The sequence below is a fragment of the Mustela erminea genome, chromosome 13, assembly GCF_009829155.1.
Source record: "Mustela erminea isolate mMusErm1 chromosome 13, mMusErm1.Pri, whole genome shotgun sequence".
NCBI classification, from domain to species: Eukaryota; Metazoa; Chordata; class Mammalia; order Carnivora; family Mustelidae; genus Mustela; species Mustela erminea.
In genome coordinates, this window is record NC_045626.1 from 47,300,084 (window position 1) to 47,323,299 (window position 23,216).

General features: G+C 42.3%; 1 protein-coding gene across 1 annotated transcript in view; it reads left to right on the plus strand.

Moving 5' to 3' along the window:
* Positions 1-983: 983 nt before the first annotated feature.
* TMEM241 (transmembrane protein 241) overlaps positions 984-23,216 on the plus strand; it is a 91,681-nt gene continuing 69,448 nt past the window's right edge. The window contains 3 exon segments of the mRNA XM_032310246.1: positions 984-1,144; positions 5,502-5,548; positions 13,754-13,831. Coding sequence (XP_032166137.1) covers positions 1,073-1,144; positions 5,502-5,548; positions 13,754-13,831 — 197 coding nt within the window. The 5' untranslated portion in view covers positions 984-1,072.

The following is a 23,216-nucleotide window of genomic DNA, read 5'->3' on the forward strand; positions in this document are numbered from 1 at the left end:
TTTTTCTACATTTTATTTTATTTTTTAAAGATTTTATTGAGCTATTCAGCAGAGTGTCAGTGAAAGAAGGAACACAAGCAGGGAGGGGAAGTGGGAGAGGGAGAAGCAGGCTTCCCCTGGAGCAGGGAGCCCTTGTGGCGCTTGATCCCTGGACCCTGGGATCATGACCTGAGCCACCCAGGCGCCCCAGTTTATTTACCTTTTATGGAGAGGCAATACATCTAATGTTTGCTTGGATATTATAGTTTGATAAACAATTTTACACAGGAAATACAAAATTTTAAGAAATGAAGTTTTCAGGGTATGTGGTGCATTTCCAAAATCTATGTTTCTGCTGGTGGTGAACATTTGTACCTCTAGTTCCTGACAAAGTCCATCAACATGTTTCAGGTATGTTAACTCCTGTTTGCCAGAAGCCTAACCAGGTAAATTTTCCACCCAATATACTAGGGATAGGGGCAGTGCTTGAAACTCTACTTTTGGGAGGATTTCTTATTTTATGTAAATTTCAACACAACGGAATGACTTCTCTTCAAACAAACTATACTCATTCTAGCTCCTCAATGTTCCTTCTTTTAAAATAATAGTTTTCATTAACTTTTTGGTGTCGTTTGCAAAAGTAATACAGACTCAATGTAGAACATGGGGAAAATTCAGTAGGGCATGAACACCATTTTGGTCCCACCGTTTACAGAGAGCGATGAACATTTTTCTTTAAACGGCGGTGGAATGTCGTGAACTGTTTTGTAAACGGCAATTTTTCCTTGTTTACCATTTTCGACTTTTTTTACGGTGTTTACTGTCCGCCCTTTCTCCACAGGCAGCCGCTGCTGCCGCTGGTTGACCTTACGTCTCCTCCGACCTCCCCCGCCCAGCCCAGAGCCGCTGAGCGGCAGCGCAGGCCGGGTCCCTTTAAGAGGCAGGCGCGCGGTAGGGAAGGGGGCGGTCCCCGCGCGGATTGGCGGAGCTTGGAGCCACGTGGCTCTCCTGGCAGCAGAAGCGGTGACCCGGCTCCCGCAGGCTGTCGCGGAGCTTCCCCCGCGGGTCCCCTGGAAGGGGCGCGGGCTGACCGATGTCCGTGAGGAGGTGCCTGGTGGGCCTCACCTTTTGCACCTGCTACCTGGCTTCTTACCTCACGAACAAGGTGAGGGGGGCGGGCGCGGGGTGGCGATGAGCGCACGTGGGACGTGGAACAGATGCAGCCTCCAGCTGTGAATCTGATTTTTCCTGGTGGTGGTGGAGAGGAAGCTGACTCTGTATGGCATCCTTGTTCAGAAATAGGATTCGCTGGACTATACTGGCCCCGTTTCCCGCACTGGAAAGCATCCCTTACATCTCCTGGGACCCCGACTTTTTGGATTGGCAAATTCCCAGGAACTTAATTTTGGGTTGTGCACACTACTTTTAAGGGAAAGAGAGCAACTGGCTCTTGTTCTCTGGGGGAAGGAAGAGTAGAGGAAATCTGACAAACCCTGTTTTCCTTTCTGAAACACACCCCTGCCCCCAGAAACCCACAAGATTCCAGAAGCTTTCACATAGAAAAGATAAGTCCATTTACATCTCCATCTTTCCCTTACACCACTAATTCCCAACCCTTTTTAAAAATGACATTTCCAGTATCTCTTAGACATTTCCAGTATATTCAAGAGTATTCTGTGGAATTATTTTAGAAAGTAAAATGTAAAGCTGATTTATTTAAAGTAATGTTATGAAACCCTTTTTATGAAAAGGCAGAAAAGCAGCGGTACCATGTTTTTAATTTTGTTAGGAGGGGCAAACTGGCCTTGGATTTGGTACCATGAAGGGAAATGTTGGACCCCTGTAAGCTAGAGTGGGGCATCCCCTCCTGTTCTGGACACTGGGCTTGAAACCAAGACAAAGTGGTAATACCAGGCCCAGGACTACCTTTCCGCACTGTGGGATCTCCACCGTCTCCCAAACACCAAACCCCTCTTGCTCCTGGAAAAAAAAGCAACAAACTTAACCAATAGCATTTCCTAATACCTTCTCTCTTAATGTGAGCGGCTGTCTTCAGTATACTCAGAGGATGTGCCAGAACCCTTCTTCCCCATGTCCAGTTGATTTTTAGTTCTGGTGATGGGCCTTTGAAGATCCATACATAGTACCTTCCTGAGAAGGATTGATGGGTTTGCATCCTGACTTCACTTAACCTGGTCTTTGAGGCCTTAATTTCTCTAAACCTAAGTTTTTTAACTTTAAGAAAGGATTGGCAAGTCCTCTTCAAAGAGTTGTTCTGAGGATTAATCGAATTGATGTTAGGTAGTTGGACAAGTGCCTCAAATCATGGTAAATAAGGTAAGTGGTAATTAGTCTAGGAGAAACGGAAGGAAGGAGAGACAATCTTTTGCTTATAATATGACACAATAATTATTAGCTTTTAATGGGTTTGTCTTTTCCTTATTGGACAGGTAGCTAAACTAAAAGATTTATTGTGGCACCTGTTCTGGAATAAGTGAACTTGTGAAATCCTGGCCTTTTCATTTAACTATTCTGTCTAGTAAACCTGATGAATGTATTGGTAATGTTTCATTTAAAAACAGAATGGGGACGCCTGGGTGGCCCAGTTGGTTAAGCAGCTGCCTTCAGCTCAGGTCATGATCCCAGCGTCCTGGGATCGAGTCCCGCATCGGGCTCCTTGCTCCGCGGGGAGCCTGCTTCTCCCTCTGCCTCTGCCTGCCATTCTCTCTCGCTGTGCTCGCTCTCTCTCCCTCTCTCTCTGATAAATAAATAAAATCTTAAAAAAAAAAAAACAGAATGACCTTTCTTTTATCTCTCTATAATCAGAAGGGAAAGAGTGACAGGTCTTTCATGCAAATCCAGGAGCAGGAGCAGTGGCATTATTGGTCAACAAACAGTCAAACAAAGTATCTAAGCAGGCAGATAACATTTAGTTCACTGAAATGTATACCCTCTCACATTTGCATCTGTGGCATTATTTTTGTATTTATTGGGGTCCTGCACCATTTTCTGATCAGTGTAATAAAGACAGTACCTTCCGTGTGCATCATGCCTCAAGGTGCTAGATAAAAAGAAACCAAACTGTCATGTCTCTAGGAATATCTAATCTGAGTAATAGAAATCATAGATTCCCAAGAACCCTCAGAATTTAAACAGTAAACCCTACTCCATTTTCCACGGTGGTTTGGAGTGCTTTGGTTCAGAGCTCTTGGGAGTGCCTGAGTAGATGGAAAGTGGAAGAATAATGGCAGAAGGCAGAGAGAGAGAAGGGGAGGTAAGGTTGTATAAAAGGGAAAAGGGAAGTGGAATCAGAGTAGAGGAAAGCAGATGGGAGGCCCAGGTAGGGGGTGGAGACGTAGTCCTTCACAATGGGACTCAGGTAGGGAGTTCGTAACTCTTAGATTATGCCATTGTCTCAACCAGGACAGTCATGCTTCTTTCTGGCCTCCATTGCAGGTTGGCTTGGACCAAGTTGGGGCCAAATGAGAAAACAGCTGTGCTGTGGACCCCCAGCCTATAGCCTCTGCCAAATGAATTTTCTTTTGAATTAATGTAGATCATTTTGTGTTTACAGGACAGGATCCTCTTCCAGTTTTTAGAAGACTCTATGCTAGGGGGGTTTTTTGTTTGTTTGTTTGTTTGTTTTTTCCTATTTCTCAGTATAGTTTCCTTCTCAAACTATTTCCCTCTGTGGCTGTAAAAAGAAAATTCATTCAGGGACGCCTGGGTGGCTCAGTGGGTTAAGCTTCTGCCTTCGGCTCAGGTCATGATCTCAGGGTCCTGGGATCAAGTCTCGCATCGGGTTCTCTGCTCAGCGGGGAGCCTGTTTCCCCCCTTCTCTCTCTCTCTGCCTGCTTCTCTGCCCACTTGTGATCTCTCTCTGTCAAATGAATAAATAAAAATCTTAAAAAAAAAAGAAAATTCATTCAAAAAAATCTCGTCAATTTTAGTTTTATCGATTCTACTGTTAAATGAATGGTTGATTTTAGTTTGAACAGCAAGTGTTGACCTAGTCTGAGTGGCCTGTTGTTCTGGCCTCTGGGAGGTTCTGGCAATAACCAGGTTCAGGGCCCAGGCAGCCGCTGGTCCTTCTTCCCCTTACAGCTATTAAGCCTTCAGCCTGGAGACAAAGTGCATGTCTGTTCTCCTCTCAAAGGCTCCCAAATTGCTCCTTTTTCCTGGAGGTGTGCTCAATGCTATTCCACCAAAGAGCATTTTTTTTCTGAGCAACACTTTCAGTGAGATGAAGAATTGCTGAATGAATAAATACTAGGACTTAGATTCCATTTGTCAGAGATTTCTTTCTTCACTCCTTTTTAGCCAGGTGAGGTGAGAGCTTCAGCCTTTTTCCATCTACTCCCCAGTATCTACAACAAAGCTCAGCAGACAATAAACTAAATAAATATTTACTATCTTCCTGAAGGTTGTCAAGGGTGAGGAGCCCAGGGCCTAGACAGTCACTTTATCCTTTCTCTCTCTCTGTTTTGGAATGAAAATATCAGGGAAAGGTGGGGCAGAGCATATGGAATTATGTGAGTAAATTGATTTCAGAGAAGAAGGGGGTCCATCTCTAGTGAATATAGATCAGAGCTCAGCAGTTAGCTGTGATTGTGACATTTAGGAGCTCCTATGGGGAGGCCTATGTGTAGGTTAATTCATGGGAAAAAATAAGTATGTAAATTTGCCCAATACCAGTCCATTCTGTTTTCTAGATCATGTGAAAAATCAGTAGAGTCTCTGTCTACAGCCTTTAATGACTTTTAAACTTTACAAAAATTCTTAGTGTTCAATAGTAGGAAAAAATAGGAAGAGATACCCAGAAAACAAAACACAGCCCCCTCATTCATGAAGTATTGTGAAAGACATAATTGAAATACATATTGACCTTAGTTGGGTTGGTTTTATAAAATCCTTAAAATGCGAAAGCACAGAAAAAATTATGATGCAGAATTAGTTAAAAAAAAAAAAAAGATCTTTAGAATGCAAAAGCCAAATCCCCCCAAATGAAAGAAAAATGAAGGAAGTAAAGACTACTAAGATGCAGTTCTTGCTTGAAGAGAAACAGAGAAGGGGTTTGGATTTTTAGATAAATTGAACAGTAAATAACGTGGATACCGAGAAAAGAGACACGGCCAGTGTTCTCCAGTTGGTGCAGTTCCAACATGGCACTTCTGAGGTCTGGGAAGAGGCTGTGTGGTTGGGCTTCCACAACAGAGACCCAACTGCTGTTCATCCCAATCTGCTGATGGTCCCAGTTCCTTTTCTCCACCAAGAGGTGCTCAGGGTTCTGACAATACTGGGGGAAAACAGACCCAGTCTTTTTACTATAGCTTGGAAGGTCTTTCTTTTTAAAATTTTTGCCCAATGTGTGATTTGCGGGGGGGGGGGGGGGGGGGGGGGGGGGGCTAAAAGCCTTCTTGAAACTTGAGTATATTTGTATTTCTTCAATAGGGATTTCTTTGGTTATATAATCAACTCTCGATAATTTGAAAATGTCCATTAATCTGGTATTTTTTTTTCAGTATGTCCTGTCTGTCTTGAAATTTACCTACCCTACATTATTCCAAGGGTGAGTATCTTTTATGCTCTTTATACACATTTGTGGGACATATCCAACCAGCATCATTAGCTAAAATACTTTTAGGAGTGCTTTGTGGCTCCGTAGATTAAGCTTCTGACTCTTGATTTCTGCCCAGGTCATTATCTCAGGATTGTGAGATTGAGCCCTACTGCGGGCTTCATGCTCAGCAGGGAGTCTGCTTGAGATTCTTTCTCTCCCACTCCCCCTTCCCCTGCTCCTATGCTCTCTCTATCTCAAATAAGGATATAAATCTTTTAAAAAATATTTTTAATAAGTACATAGATTTTTTAAATGAAATAGACATACTGTAATTTGTTTAGCTGTTCTATTAATGGGCATTTAAATTGTGTCCTATTTCAGGGGGGATAAAAACAACAATGTTATCAGAGATTTTTATACTCAGTCTGTCAAATTTCTAGCTATTTCTTTGGGATGCATTCCTATATAAGAAATTTGGGTTAAAGAATATGAACTTTATTAGTATCCCTCCTGAATATTAAATTCTTTTCCAGAAATGTGTTACCAATTTGCATTGTCTGTGGGAGTTTCTATAATATTGTATTTAAACCATGACTGTTTTTTTCTTTTCTGATGATTTTGTGAACCGCAAATGGTATCACATTGTTTTGTCTTATCATTTTTCAGGAAGTTGGACCATTTTCTTTTCTTTTCTTTTAAGATTTTATTTATTCGAGAGACAGAGATCACAGGTAGGCAGAGAGGCAGGCAGAGAGAGCGGGGGTGGGCATGGGGGAAGCAGACTCCCGGCTGAGCAGAGAGCCCGATGAAGGGACTCAATCCCAGGACCCTGAGATCATGACCTGAGATGAAGGCAGAGGCTTAACCCACTGAGCCACCCAGGTGCCCCCAAATTAGACCATTTTCTTATGTGTGTTACCCACTTGTACCGCTTTTATCAGTGAATTGTCTATTTGTGCTTTTGGTTTTTTGTTTTTACTGGGGTTTTAGTATTTTTCTTATTAATTTAATGACTTCTTATTTTAAGAATGCCAACCACTTGTCCATCATGTTTATTAGAAATTTCATTTTTTGCAGTTTGTCTTTTGGCTTTTCATTTTGTTCATACTTATTTTGATTATTCAAATATATTTTCGAGTGCCGTCGTAGAAAATTTATTGCTAAGACATAAGAAGGAGGGGCGCCTGGGTGGCTCAGTGGGTTAATCCTCTGCCTTCAGCTCAGGTCATGATCTCGGGGTCCTGGGATCGAGCCCCGCATCGGGCTCTCTGCTTGGCGGGGGGCCTGCTTCCTCCTCTCTGCCTCCTCTCTGCCTGTGTCTCTGCCTACTTGTGATCTCTGTCTGTCAAATAAATAAATAAAATCTTAAAAAAAAAAGACATAAGAAGGAAGCAACAATAAACTACAGATAAATCTAGTGTGTGGTCTTATGATTGAAGAATGCCATTCTTAGAAAAAAGATAGAAGGAAAAAGGGATGTGGACGTAGGCCAACAGTGGAGATGTGGTAGAAGCAGCACGGAGTGCTCTGATACTCAAATTTCCCTTCCTTACCTCATCCCCACTCAAGCTTTTTAAGTAATTAATTTAGTTAGTTAAGATTTATTTATTTTAGAGAGAGAGAGAAAGCGTGAGCTTGGAAGAGAGGAACTGAGGGAGAGAAAAGAAGAGAGAAACTCAAGCCGACTCTGTGCTGAGGGCAAACCTGATGCGGGGCTCGATCTTACAACCCCGAGATCATGACCTGAGCTGAAACCAAGAGTTGGAGGCTCAACTGACTGTGCCACCCACACCTAGTGGAGTGCCACCCTCCACTCAAGCTTTAAAAAGAAATTGTCTTAGGGTGCCTGGGGGGCTCAGTCAGTTAAGCGTCTGCCTTTGGCTCAGGTCATGATCCCAGGGTCCTTGGATGGAGCCCCGCATTGGGTTCCCTTCTCAGTAGGGAGCCTGCTTCTCTCTCTCCCTCTGCCTCTCCCCCTGCTTATGCTTGCTTTCTTTTTCTCTCTCTCCCATATAAATAAATGAAATCTTTTAAAAATTTTTAAATTTTTATAGTGGACAAATTTTTTTTTTTTTTTTAAAGATTTTATTTATTTATTTGAAAGGCAGAGATTACAAGTAGGCAGAGAGGCAGGCAGAGAGAGAGAGGAGGAAGCAGGCTCCCCGCTGAGCAGAGAGCCCGATGCGGGGCTCGATCCCAGGACTCTGAGACCATGACCTGAGCCGAAGGCAGAGGCTTTAACCCACTGAGCCACCCAGGTGCCCCAATAGTGGACAAATATTGATGATTGATTGGTACCACTACTTTCATGTTTATTTTTCTCCATCTCAAGCTCATGTAGATATTTACCTACATTTCATTACAGCTTTATTCAATTTTTTTTTTTTTTTTTTTTTTTTTTTATTTGACAGACAGAGATCACAAGTAGGCAGAGAGGCAGGCAGAGAGAGAGAGAGAGAGAGAGAGGGGGAAGCAGGCTTCCTGCGGAGCAGGGAGCCCGATGCGGGGCTCGATCCCAGGACCCTGAGATCATGACCCGAGCTGAAGGCAGCAGCCCAAACCACTGAGCCACCCAGGCGCCCCGCTTTATTCAATTTTTAATCATTATTCATTTACTTAAATGTGTGGTATAATGTGAGGAAATCATTCCTCCCATAGTTTTGCTTATGTTAGCTCTATATATTTTTTAAAAAGTTTATTTATTGGGACATCTGGGTGGGTCAGTCATTATGTGGCTGCCTTCAGCTCAGCTCATGATCCCAGAGTCCTGAGATCAAGCCCCGCATTGGGCTCCCTGCTTGGAGGGAAGTCTGCTTCTCCTTCCCCGTCTTCCCCAGCTTGTGTTCCTTGTATAGCTGTCTCTCTCTGTCAGATAAATAAATAAAATATATTTTTTAAAAGGTTTATTTATTTATTTAAGAGAGATAGAGAGCATGAGTGGGAGGAGCAGAGGGTGAGGGCAGGAGAATCTCAAGCAGACTCTGCTCAGCTTGGAGCCGATGGAGGGCTTGAACTCACAACCCCAAGATCAAGAGTTGCACACTCCACTGACTGAACCAGCCAAGTGCCCCATATACTAGCCCTAGAGTTTATATTTCATTATATAATCCTTCCTTTTGCCTTTGGGTTATTAATATATTTGAAGTTATTTTTCTAGGGTCTGTCTTTGAGTATTTGTCAATTCTTATGAAGAGGGGCTAGTACTAAATTGTTTTAATTATTATAGCATTTAGATATGTCATAGAGCAGGACATCCCTCATTCTTCTTTTTTAAAAAAAAATGATACAAATGTGAACAAGAAAACAGGGTCATGATATTTGCTAGACAAGGTTCAGGACAAAAAGCACTAAACATATGAAGATGTTTTAGGATGCTAAAGATGTGTTAGGATGCTAAAGCATGCAGTTCAAAATGAAAAGACATGTTATAGATGTCATGAAAAGACATGTAGGAATGTGGGGTTCAAAACAAAAATAAAACAGTGATGAATATCTTTGAGCCAGACAATGAGGCAGGAATATCAGGAATACATAGAAACATGCAAATAATAGGAAACAAATTTGCCACTATTTTCCCATAATAGTTCAATTGAAAAAACAAAAAACTAGTGTTCATGTATGCATATGTATGTATGTATATATATAACCTATATATATAAATATATATATATATATAACCTATATATATAACCTATATACAATTATAGGTAAATATCAAAGGCTGTATCTTTACAATAGAGACTATATCTTCTTCTCAAATGTCCAGGGAATATTCACTATGAATAAAACAAGCAATAACTTGCCCAAAGTAACACTTATACAATCTTAGTGCCCTAAAGCTAGATTTTATTTTATCTTTTTAAAGATTTTTTTTGTTTTGTTTAAAGATTTTATTTACTTATTTGACAGACAGAGATCACAAGCAGGCAGAGAGGCAGACAGAGAGAGAGAGAGATGGGGAAGCAGGCTCCCTACTGAGCAGAGAGCCCGATGTGGGGCTCAATCCCAGGACCCTGGGATCATGACCTGAACTGAAGCAGAGGCTTTAACCCACAGAGCCACCCAGGTGCCCCTCTCTAAAGATTTTATTTATTTATTTGAGAGAGAGAGAATGAGAGATCGAGAGAGAGAGAGAACAAGTGGTGTGGACGGGTAGAGGGAGTGGGGGAAGCAGACTCCCTGCTGAGCAGGGAACCCGAGGCAGGGCTTGATCCCAGGACCCCAAGATCATGACCTAAGCTGAAGGCAGATGTTTAGCTGACTGAGCCACCTGGGGGCCCCTAAAGCTGGAATTTAATATCGAAACCAAAAATCTCTATTTATAAATGATTCTTCACTCAAAAGGAAGACATAATTAAAACACTACTGAAAAATTGTATTTTGCCTATAAGATTTGCAAAATAAAATTTCAAAATTTGGTAACACAGCCCTGATGAAGATGTAAAAAACAGGTGCTCTACTACATGGATCTGGGACAGCAAATTGGTACAGTATCTGTGAGTGACACTCTGGCACTATGTAACACTGTTGCCAACAGTCCGAATTTTTCAATTCCACGGTTCTACTTCCAGGAATTTATCTGAGAGGTTTGTTTGCATTTCTGTAAATGAAATATGTATGAAATGAAATATGCAGCTCTGTGACTGCAAGCATTTTTTAAACAACCTGATTTTCATCTCTATAGAACCCATTAAATATATTATATCCTTAATGGAATACTACTCAAATGATAAAAATAATAAGGACACTCAGGTATTGAAAAGATTTTTGAAATACATTTAATGGGGGACAGAAGCAAGTCTGTAACAGGGTAGCACAATAGCATCGTGTAGAAGTGTGTGTGTATGTTTTCCTTATTTAAAAATAGGTGAAGTGAGGCGCCTGGGTGGCTCAGTGGGTTAAAGCCTCTGCCTTCGGCTCAGGTCGTGATCCCACGGTCCTGGGATGGAGCCCTGTGTTGGGCTCTCTGCTTAATGGGGAGCCTGCTTCCTCCTCTCTCTCTCTCTGCCTGCCTCTCTGCCTACTTGTGATCTTTTTTCCGTGTGAAATAAATAAATAAAATCTTTAAAAAAAAAAAAAAAAGTGAAAAAACTACCCAGGGCAGTTACCCATAGGAAAAGATGGAAACAGTGCAGAGAGTGGGCAGGCAAGGGAAGGAGACTTTCAAACACTTGTTTTTGTATACTTTTGGATTTTTGTTCTTTATGGTTTCACCAATATATTATTTTGGGTAAACTTCAGAATGATTTTGTCAGGTTTCTCTCAAATATTTCATAATAAAACTTTAAAAAATATTGTTTATGATTACACACACCGTAGCCCCCTTATCCGTGGTTCCTCTTTCTGCAGTTTCGGTCACCCACGGTCAGTTCTGTCTGGAAGTAGATGATTCTCCCCTGACTTGCTGTCAGAGGTGGATGGTAGCCTACAGGTACATCAGAGTGCCTACATCATTCACCTCACGCCACCTCACCATCTAGTCACTTATCCTCTTGGGCAACGTGAGAAGGGTGAATACAGAGATTCTGAGAGAGAAACCACATTCACATAACTTTTATTATAGCATATTGTTATAATTGTTCTAGTTTATTATTGGTTATTGTTGTTAATCTCCTACGGGGCCTAATTTATAAGTTAAACTTTATCATAGACGTATGTGTAGGAAAAAGCACAATACATATTTGGTTCAGCTCTATCTGCAGTTTAAGATCCCCAGGCATCCTCTGGGGATCTTAAAATGCATCCCCCACTAGTAAGGGGGATGGGGAGCCACTGTATTTCAGTCAATAAAGCTGGGATGTTGTTTTCCCTTTTAGTGAACAGGAATCATTTTCTGATCCTGCCTGTCTGACAGTTCTCTCCAGGAAGAGAGAATTAGGCAACTTGGGTGGGAAGGGAGGATGTCTGTCTCCGGATTGCCTTTTCCCTTGCATATCCCTGGATGGGTCAGACTGAATGTCCTCCTCTGACAGATTGTAAGGTCTACAAATGGAAGAATTTTTTTTAAATCTCTTTTGTCTCCGGAGTATCCCCAGTGCTCACAACAACGCCTGGCATGTAGGAGGTGCGCCGTGGGGTGGACTAACTCATTCTACAAATCCTTATTGGGTACATACTATGTGCCTGGCCCTGTTTTAGACACAGGAGGTACATCAGTGGAGAAAGCAAAGATCCCTGCCTTCGTGCAGCTTTCTTTTCTCTTCTGCCTATCCCTTAAATTTACTGCAATGGATGACTTCTTCCATTGAGTTGCTTGACTGAAGAACTCCCAGAAACCTGGGAGTCGATTCCCTTGTCTCCTTCATCCCCAACATCTAATTAACCACCAGGACCTCCTAAACATCTTCAGAATCTGTCTGCCTTCTTCATCCAAATTGCCCCTTCCCGGGCCACTGTCATCTCTCAAATTACTCTTGACATTTTGAACTGGGTAATCCTTTGTTATGGGGCTGTCCCATAGGCTGTAGGAGGTTTGGCAACATCGCTGGCTATGACTCACCAGATCCCAGTAGCAACCCATCCCTTCCCCCACCCCCAGTTGTGACAACCAAAAATGTCTCTAGATACTGCTGAGTGTCCCCTGGAGGGAGAACCATATGGTTGAGTGCCACTGCTCTAGATAACGTTGTTGGAGGGCATGACCCACAACTGTCTGCCCTGCTTGGCTGGGTCAGTGAAGGTTTTACAAAGGAGGCGTAAAAATGGGATCTTACAGGATGAACAGGTGTTTGTCCACACACAAGGAGATGGGAGCATTTGATGGGTCAAGAGGACAGCACATGGAAATTCTTAGAAGTATGGCAAGGTCTGGCACATTTCCGAGGCTGTGGACTCTTCCCGATGGCTGGAGTGTCACTGCCTGTAGCAGGACAAGCTGGTCCTGGAAAGGGGGGACTGCAAGTCTGGGAAGGCTTGTGTATCACACACAATTGACTTTATCTTAGAGGCCAGCCGTTCTCCCGTGTTATGTCACAAGACACGGGTGTGTTGTAATCACTTCCCAGGTGAGGTGTCTCGAGTCATAAATGAGGTTTTGAGGTCTACGAATGACTCACCTAAAATAAAGCAATTAGAGTGAAACAAGGGGAAGTTACGCCACTAGTACCCTCTTGTTCATTTTGAACTTTGCTGTGCTTTGTGTCATGGGAGGGGCAGGGGTGTGTCATTTACAGCCTGGGCTCCCCCTGGGCTCTGCATGCTGAGGAAGTGTGTCTCCCGTGAGCTCTGTGGGCCTCTGTGTGTCATGTCAGAAAAGAGATTGGGGGGCGCCTGGGTGGCTCAGTGGGTTAAGCCGCTGCCTTCGGCTCAGGTCATGGTCTCAGGGTCCTGGGATCGGGTCCCGCATCGGGCTCTCTGCTCAGCAGGGAGCCTGCTTCCCTCTGTCTCTCTCTCTCTCTCTCTCTCTCTCTCTCTCTGCCTGTCTCTCTGCCTACTTGTGATCTCTCTGTCTGTGGAATAAATACAAATTTTTTAAAAAACCTAAAAAAAAAAAAAAGAAAGAAAAGAGATTGGGAGTTGCTGCCAGCCACCTGGGAAGAATCAACTATTTTGAAAACGAGCGAGTGGCAACATTAAGTTTGCATTCTAGAACAAGCCTTGGGGCTGCAAGGTAGAATGGGTGTTGCGGGATATTCCTGGGGATAGGGACACTGTTAGCAGACTGATGCGAGGTTCGGATGTGCCATGATGGGAGTCTGCATTAGGCAGAGGCGGAAGGGACGAGGAGGGGAAGGCGTGGCCCTTGAGAGCTGTGATGGGGATTACCGTGCAACAGGATTTTCTGGGCTTTGGTGTGGCTGATTAGGGACAGGGGCGGTAGACCAGGATGGGGGAGGGAAGTTCAAGGTAATGTTATAGGCAGGTTATCACTGGGGTGTCAGGGTGGTGGTCTTCGGGGGAGCACAGTGATTTGGGAATCATCAGTGCAGGGCAACGGAGGAAGCAGGGACTGTGGGTGAGATCAGTCAGGGACTAGTCTAGAATAAGAAAGAAGAATATCAGTGTCAGCACGGAACGGTAGAGCTGGACTCGAGAGTAGACAAGTTGAAAAGGAGGGGTCTGGGAACTGGGATGCCGGTTAGGGGAGGGTGGGAGAAAAGTGTTGGAGGGAGGCTTGGTGTGTATATTTGTGTGAACCAATGGGTCTGCTGAGGCTGGATTGTGTTTGAGGCCGTAGCACTCTCTCAAATTCACATGGGTTCATATCCTTTTCAGGTGGCAGACTTTAGTTGGTGGACTTTTGCTTCATGTGTCATGGAAGCTGGGCTGGGCCGAGATCAACAGCAGCTCAAGGTAGAACAACCTTTTCTTGCTTGATTCGTGATTCATACGCTGGCTTATTTTCACATTATTTAATTTCTTCTGGTGCTACATTGGGAAACAGGGATGTTTATTTGAGCTACTTGATCTCTTAGTTCCCATCTAACCTTGAGATTTTAGTGCTTTTATAATCCTATAGAACTCAAGGAGTGTTTTCCTGGTCAGTTACTTAAATAATACTAAAATTAATCAAGAGACACACTTTATAACACTGTATTAATTGGGCTTTGTTGTAGATCATGAGAGTGAGGAAATGAGCTTCTAAATCAACTTAAAATTTTTTGGTAAATTTTTTTTTTAATTTTATTTATTTTTATTTCCAGCATAACAGTATTCATTATTTTTGCACCACACCCCGTGCTCCATGCAATCCGTGCCCTCTATAATACCCACCACCTGGTACCCCAACCTCCCACCCCCCGTCCCTTCAAAACCCTCAGATTGTTTTTCAGAGTCCATAGTCTCTCATGGTTCACCTCCCCTAATTTTTTGGTAAATTTTTAATTTTGAAATTATTTACTACTTTACAGAACAGTTAGAAAATACTACAGAGGCCTGGGTGGCTCAGTGGGTTAAGCCTCTACCTTTGCTCGGGTCATGATCTCAGGGTCCTGGGATCGAGCCCCTCATCAGGCTCTCTGCTCAGCGGGGAGCCTGCTTCCTCCTCTCTCTCTGCCTGCCTCTCTGCCTACTTGTGATCTCTCTCTCTGTCAAACAATTAAATAAAATCTTAAAAAAAAAAAAAAAAGAAATGCCACAAAGAACGTCTGTATCCTTTACTCATGTCTCTCAATTATTATTTTACCTCACCTCTCCCACCATTTGCTCTTGAGAGAAATATGTATATATATATATTTTTTCCCTGAACTATAGGAGAGTAAATTGCAGATTCAAGAGTAAAATGCCTCTTTTCTTCTGAATTCTTTAGTGTGTATTTTATTTTTTTAAAAAAGATTTGTTTATTTGAGAGAGAGAGCACATGAGCACACAAGGGGGAGAGGCAGAGGGAGAGGGAGATGGAGAATCCCAAGCAGACTCCATGCTGAGCGCAAAGCCCAATGTGGGGCTTGATCTCACCACCCCGAGATCACCACCTGAGCCAAAACCAGGAGTCAGTTACCCAACCAACTGTACCCCCCACCAAGCACCCCTTTCATGTGTATTTTCCAAGCGCAAGGACATTTTCTTATATGACTATAGCTTAGTAATCAAAATGAGGAAATTAATATCGATGCCATACTAGTATCTCATCTCCAAACCAAATTCATATTTTTCCAGTTTTCTCAATAATGTCCTTTATTATGTCCCTCCCCCTGCTATTCTGATCTAGGGTCCATTTCACATCATACATTTAATTAGTTGTTATGAATCTATTAAGACAACTTGTGGAATAGATTTAAAAGAAATCTCAAAGACCATGGCATCATTTTTCAGCCAAAATTAAAATCTGAATTGGCTATGGACTCGTGCCTCACCTAGATAAATTCTCAGAATTCTTTTAGAGCATTACGCCTCCCCTGAAATGATGTACAAAATGAAAAGCAAATAAAGTCAAGGTTGATATGGACAAGGCAAACAGCCCTCCTGAGTGATCAGGTCAGTCACCTTCACTGGAATAACATCCTCACCTTCATAAAATAAAGATACTTTTGGAATTTTATATGTGATATTAAGCAGAGGGCTTACTTTATACTCCATTGTTATGGTAAATGGTTCAGTGGGAACTGGGTCTTCATTTAAACAAACAGTACCCTGATTTCACAAGGCCTGTGATTGTTCCAATATTTAGTTAAATAATGAAGCATCCTGATTCCAGATGGTTCCATTTATTCCTTCACAGAGGCAAGAGACTGGACTAGAATGAAGGAACTGTCAGATTGGGGACTGGAGTCCACTGGTGCTCATCAACATGGGTCCCCTACTCTGTTTACAGTATTCCTGATAATTTTCTTATAATTTATGATGTGAATTATTTCCTTCATAAAATAGTCTTTAATTTTTTTGAAGATTTTATTTACTTATTTGACAGAGAGAGAAAGATCACAAGCAGGCAGAGAGGCAGGCAGAGAGAGGGGGAAGCAGGCTCCCCGCTGAGCAGAGAGCCCAGTGCAGGGCTTGATCCCAGGACCCTGAGATCATGATCTGAGCCGAAGGCAGAGGCTTTAACCCACTGAGCCACCCATCTGCCCCTAAGATAGTACTTTAAACATTACTTTAATACAAATGTAGTGATCTAAAGGGACACATGCACCCCCATGTTTATAGTAGCAACGTCCACAATAGCCAAACTATGGAAAGAATCCAGATGTCCTTAAACAGATGAATGGATAAAGAAGATGTGGAATATATATTCAATGAAATACTACTGAGCCATCAAAAAAAAAAATGAAATCTTGCCATTTGCCACGACATGGATGGAACTAGAGGGTATTATGCTAAGTGAAGTAAGTCAATCAGAGAAAGTCAGTTGTCATATGATTTCCCTGATATGTGGAATTTAAGAAACAAAACAGAGGATCATAGGGGAAGGGAAGGAAAAAATAAAACAAGATGAAATCACAGAGGGAAACAAGCCATAAGAGACTCTTAATCATAGGAAACAAACTGAGGGTTGCTGGAGGGGAAGGAGCTGGGAGACTGGGGTAACTGGGAGAGGACATTAAGAAGGGCACATGAGGGGCACCTGGGTGGCTCAGTGGGTTGGGCCTCTACCTTCGGCTCGGGTCATGATCTCAGGGTCCTGGGATCGAGCCCCGCGTCGGGCTCTCTGCTCGGCGGGGAGCCTGCTTCCTCCTGACTCTGCCTGCCACTCTGTCTACTTGTGATCTCTCTCTCTGTCAGATAAATAAATAAAATCTTTAAAAAAAAAAAGGAAGAAGGGCACATGATATAATGAGCACTGGGTGTTATATAAGACTGATGAATTGCTAAACTCTGCCTGTGAAATTAATAATAGTCTCTCTAAAACAACAACAGCAACAAACCCCTAATACATTACTTTAGCCATGTTTTCTTAAAAGCTATGTTATTGGTTCATACTTAAAAAAATTTCTGTGGAGGGCGCCTGGGTGGCTCAGTGGGTTATGCCTCTGCCTTCTGCTCAGGTCATGGTCTCAGCCCACAAACCTGAGCTAGGTTTGTGTTTGCCCTGGTTGCTGTTTACTACTGGGCTCAGCTTTTTTATTGTATTCATAGAGAACCGAAGACCAGCTTTGCTGTGTGACTGTGCACTTGGGTAGGGATAGCAGAGGTTGGACTCCATTAAAGATGAAAACAGCAGCAGGCAGACAGCTTGGAGATGCCGAGATCATCGTGGAGTCGGGAATGTACCAGTGGGGCTGGTGGGTGCTCCCCCAAATCGGTATTTATTTATTTTTTTTTATTTTTTTTTTTTTAAAGATTTTATTTATTTATTTGACACAGAGAGATCACAAGTAGGCAGAGAGGCAGGCAGGCAGAGAGAGAGAGAGAGAGAGAGGAGGAAGCAGGCTCACTGCCGAGCAGAGAGCCCGATGCGGGACTCGATCCCAGGACCCTGAGATCATGACCTGAGCCAAAGGCAGTGGCTTAACCCACTGAGCCACCCAGGCGCCCCCAAATCGGTATTTAATAACATATGCCATGAGAGCTTGTTTAGCCTCCTTATAGCCTGGAGCATGGCAGACTCCCAGATTCCCTCTTAAAACAAGTCACAGTAACTGGCACCACATTTCCTACTTGGCAGAGATGCCACATTTGCTGTGTTGGTCAGTCCCTGGCCACATCATATATTGACTACATTGAGTGACCCGATGGGATACATCTTCTTCAGGAGTTTTACTCAGCAACCAGTTATTACAAAGTGTTGGACGATGCCCTGAGCAGTTCTGTCTTGGGGAAGATAGCACTGGTTTTTAGGCATTAGCCTGTCCTTTTATGGTAGCTACTGTCACTGCCAAACCATTGCAGAACGTCGAAGTGATTTTTCTAGCAGCTGTTGAAGTCCTGTGCTGTAGGCTGTTTGTTTCCAAAATGTAATCCAGAACACTGTGACCGGACATCTGGCAGTGAAACCATGGCATTCTTTTTTTTTTAATTTTTTTTTTTTTTTAAGATTTTATTTATTTATTTATTTGACAGAGAGAAATCACAAGTAGATGGAGAGGCAGACAGAGAGAGACAGAGGGAAGCAGGCTCCCCGCTGAGCAGAGAGCCCGATGCGGGACTTGATCCCAGCCCTGAGGTCATGACCTGAGCCTAAGGCATCGGCTTAAACCACTGAGCCACCCAGGCGCCCGTAACCATGGCATTCTTTACTAGATTCTGGAATCATTGCTTCTAGAATCAGGTGTGATTTCACTGGAGACTTTACACACCATCCTCTGGTTCCTTAATTACCAAACTACATGTTTAAATAGAAACATTTGGAAAGTATTTTTTAATGTACTTACTACTTTTTGTTCACTATGCCTAAGACAGCAAATTTTTAACTCCCAATTTTCCAAGTATGAGACGTTCTAAGTTAATAATTCTATGTTACAATATCTTTGTGACCAGAGGTTTCTTTTTTTTTTAATTTTTAAAGTGTTTTTAAAAAAAGATTTATTTATTTGAGAAAGAATGTAGACGAGAGAGAGTAAGCACAAGCAGAGGGAAGAGGTAGAGAGGGAGGGAGAAGCAGGCTCCCTGATGAGCAGGGAGTCTATGTGGGGCTCAATCCCAGAATCCCTGGGATCATGACTTGAGCCAAAAGCAGACACTTAACCAAATGAGCCACCCAGGTGTCCCTGACCAGAGGTTTATAACAGATGAAGAAGAAAGCCTCGCTCCTTAATTTTCCATTGAGAATCTTTGCTGGAGAACCATAAAAAAATTTTTTTTGATAAAACCTCCAAATTAGGGATGCCTGGGTGGCTCAGTTGGTTAAGCTGCTGCCTTCAGCTCAGGTCACGATCCCAAAGTCCTGGGACCGAGCCCCACATCGGGCTCCCTGCTTGGCAGGGAGCCCGCTTCTCCCTCTCTCTCTGTCTGCTGCTCTCCCTGCTTGTGCTCACTTGCTCTTTATCTCTCTCTCTGACAAATAAATACATTTTTATAAAAATCTAAAAAAAAAAAATTGAAAAAAAAACTCAAAACCTCCAAATTAACTCCAAATTAACTTGAGAAATGAACAGTTATGAACCACTTAGGATATAGTTCTTTTTATGATTATTTGTTTTTAGTTTTATTTTTTTAATTAAAAAAAATTTTTAAATTTTTGATTATTTGTTTTTCAGTGAGATAGCTTGCCTTCATCAAGGTACGCTATCTTGGTTGCCTTGTGGTTGGAATTTCTCAAGTATGTTTTCATGTGTTCGTATTTCATTTTGAGGGACTCTTACTGTTTTATGAACAGTTGCCTTTGCTTTCCGAGGAAAGTTAACACTCAAATTTTTGTATTTTTGATATTTCCCCCCTGTTGTCTAGGGATTGCTTTAGATATATATGTAGGAATTACTTTTGGGGAATCACAAAACCAGCTTTCAAAGGGTTCTCAGGAAACATGGAGAACTACTGAAGGGACATAATATTGAATAAAATCTGATTAGTGTTGGTGTGGTGATTATGGTAGTTCTCAGCAAGAGTCCACGAGGTTAGGGATGGTAGATGACAGGATTTTTTTTTTTTTCAGCTTTATTGAGGTATAGTTGTCAAATAAAATTGTACGATGTTTAAAGCATACATTATGGTAATATGGTACAGGTGGGATTTGGCCTGTGGGCCATAGTTCGAGGACTCCTGTTCTGAGTTATGCTTTGTGAAAAACAGTATCATCGTGGAGTTCCTGAGTTCAAGTAATGTTAGGGCTGAACTTTGTCAAGGGACTTGACCCTCTGTGAGTCAGAGAAAAAATAAGAATGAAGGAGGAAAGGTCTAAGAATAGTAGGAAAGAGGAAGAATAGTGAATAAGATTCTTGGATGACCATATTCACCAATAATGGACCCAAAAAATGACATCTAGGCATCTGCTGTAAGTAGGTAGGTAGTATATGTAGAAGTCAAAAGAAGAGGAGGAGGAGGGAGAAGAAAAAAGAAGAGGAGGAGTAGAATATATGCAGAAGTCCTTGTAAACTATGAAGCAAATATTGACTATAGTTGTGAGGTATTATGGTTTAAGGCAATTCATGAACCCTGTTGCTACCTGGGTGGCTTGGTATTTTTATGTTTGGAAAATGTCTTTAGTTCCACTAGGTGTCAGCATAATGCAGAGAATTTTCAAGAACTTGGCTCAAGGAGCCCTTCAGTTACCCATGAACAGATAAACTTCTGAGTGTTTTGAGGGAGCAGATGTTCCTTCCATAATGCATGCTCTATTTGAAAAACAAGTGATTTAATTTAATTAGCCTTCATCTCGGTAACAGCAGTTTTATAATTCATGGCAACAGACTATTGTTAGCTTCTTATAAAATGCTATATTCATCAAGGTTCTTAGGGACAAGAGAGTGTGCACAAGCAAAACAAAAAAAAGAAACACACACACAAAAAACAAAAAACAAGCCAAGACTCAAACAAGATGCGATACTTGTGCATACAAATCATGTAAGAAAAACTATGTTAGCACCACAGTTTTCAAACCAGACCCCATGGCAAATAGTCCTTTCCCCCAGGAGTTGCTCAGCGATCCCTCCCTGCAAGCACAGATACACATGCTCACTGGCTCTGCAGTGGTCCCCATACCACAGAGACCTGGGATTCTTCCAGCGCCACCTCAGGATTTAATTCCATCTTGCCTCCTTTGTTGGCACATAGGATAAGGAAAGAATAAGCCAGCATGGGAGGCCCAGAGGATGCCACCTTATAAATTGTAGATGGAGAAAATGTGCTTGGTTTGTTCCTAATGTGCAGGTATTTGGCTATTGTAGAATCTTAGAGTTGTAGTGGGAGATTATATATGTCATATATCAATAAATATATAAATATAGATATATAAATATATTAAATACATATTATATACATATATATATTTATAAATATAAATATAAAAATATATATATATAATCTTACCTTTAGCAGCTATAACAAAAATACCGAAGATTGGGTGGCTTAAACAGCAAACATTGGTTTTTCACAGTTGTAGATGCTGGGAGGTCCGAAATCAGGTTGCCAGCATGGTTAGGTTCTGGTGAGGACCTCTTCTTGTTTATCTTGTTGTATCCTTCAGAGTGGAGAAGAGGGAGGAAGGAAGGGAGAAAGAGAGAGAGAGAAAAAGCAAGGTCTGTCTCTTAAAGGGCCCTAATCCCATCATGAGGGTTCTACCTTCATGAACTTATTACTTCCCAGAAGACCCACCTGTAAATACATCATGCTGGGGTTAAGATGTCAACCTCTGAATTTGGGGGTGGGGGGACATGAGCATGTAGCCCATAGCAGAGGGTAGAGCCAGGGTAAGTTCTCTGGCAGATAGTTTTGTAACCAGTCCTGCACCTGGGTACATGGATCTTTGAACAGCAATTCCACTTCAGGAAATTTATCCCCATACTGCAAAAAGATAAATATCGAAAGGGAGCGTATTCAAGGATAACTATTACAGCATTAGAATAGTAAAAAGAAGATTAACTTTTACCTCCAGCAATGGCCTATCATTCAGTTAGTGATATTACTCAATTAGTGATGATTTTTTGGAAAGATGTTAGGCAGATGATGGAACAACTTGTATAGTAGGATCCCGTCTTCACTGCAGTGTTCATGTACATGCATACGGGCACTGTTTGGAGGGAGACCTAGCGAGGTAGTAATACTGATTATCTTTGGGTAGTGGGATGGTCATTGTAATGTTTTTCTTGATTATCTGTATTTTGAAAATTTTCTAGCATGGATAGGTGTGACTTTTTTTTTTTTTTTAAGATTTTATTTATTTGTTTGACAGAGAGAGATAGCAAGAGAGGAAAAACAAGCAAGGGGAGTGGGAGAAAGAGAAGCAGGCTTCCCACTGAGTAGAGAGCCCAATACAGGCTCTATCCCAGGACCCTGAGATCATGATCTGAGCCAAAGGCAGACGCTTAACGACTGAGCCACCCAGGGACCCCGGTACGACTTTTTAATAAGAAAACAAGACATAGGGGCGCCTGGGTGGCTCAGTGGGTTAAGCCGCTGCCTTCGGCTCAGGTCATGATCTCAGGGTCCTGGGATCAAGTCCCGCATCGGGCTCTCTGCTCGGCAGGGAGCCTGCTTCCTCCTCTCTCTGACTGCCTCTCTGTCTACTTGTGATCTCTGTCTGTCAAATAAATAAATAAATCTTAAAAAAAAAAAAAGAAACCAAGATATATTATTATAGGAAGCAAAATGACTGCCTCCATGCCAAGTTTCGGAGTTCATGTCTTTTGAAGAAAACATATTTGTTTTTCATTGCAGTTAGTTTTCCATTGTCCCAGTTCGAGATTACAACTGATTATTAGAGGTATTTACTGTTTATTGTTAGAAGTTCCCATTAGGGGTCGCCTGGGTGGCTCACTGGGTTAAGCCTTGCCTTTGGCTCAGGTCATGATCCCAGGGTCCTGGGATCGAGCCCCGCATGGGGCTCTCTGCTTGGCGGCAAGCCTGTTTCCCTCTCTCTCTCTGCCTGCCTCTCTGCCTACTTGTGATCTCTGTCTGTCAAAAATAAATAAAATCTTAAAAAAAAAAAAAGAAAAGTTCCCATTAGGGCCGTTTCAAAGAGGCAAATGGCAGTATATAGGTATTTTTCACTTTTATCCCTGCCCTTAAAAACCTAGTAGCTGTAAGCACCAGCAATCCAGTTCAGAGCAAAGTCTTTGAAGGGCTTCATAAAAACATGGGAAGAAATGGGAGTTAGGGTCATGTCTGGAGTTTCCTGGTTTGTTTTGTGGCTGTTGTTTTTCGCCTTGTACCCATTTAGAGAAAGGAGGGAAAATCTTTTTTTTTTAAGTTACAAAGTAATACATGATGATTCCTTCAGCAAATATTTGAATGTCTAGCATATATATCAGATATTGTTCTTGGTAGGGGGGTAGGTGCCCAATGAACAAAATAGACAAAAATCTTTGCCCTCATAGAGCTTACCTTCTCGTTGAGATAGACGGACGAGGAACGAAGGAAAATAGAAGTATTTGATGTGTCAGATGGCAGGCCAGGCGGGGGAGTAGGCGTGGATGTGTGTGCCTCAGTGTGTTCTAGTGGGCGGGCTTGGGGGTTGTTCTTTGACTCATGGATAAGATGGCTTGTGAGCATAGATCTGAGTATGTGAGAGAGTGAGCCATGCAGGGTTCTGGAGGGAGAGGGTTCCCGGCCGGGAGGCAATAGTCAGCCGTGAGGTGCTTGGCACACTTGACAACCAACAACGAGGCCAGAATGCAGCTTTATATTCCTTGTAAATGAAAAGGTC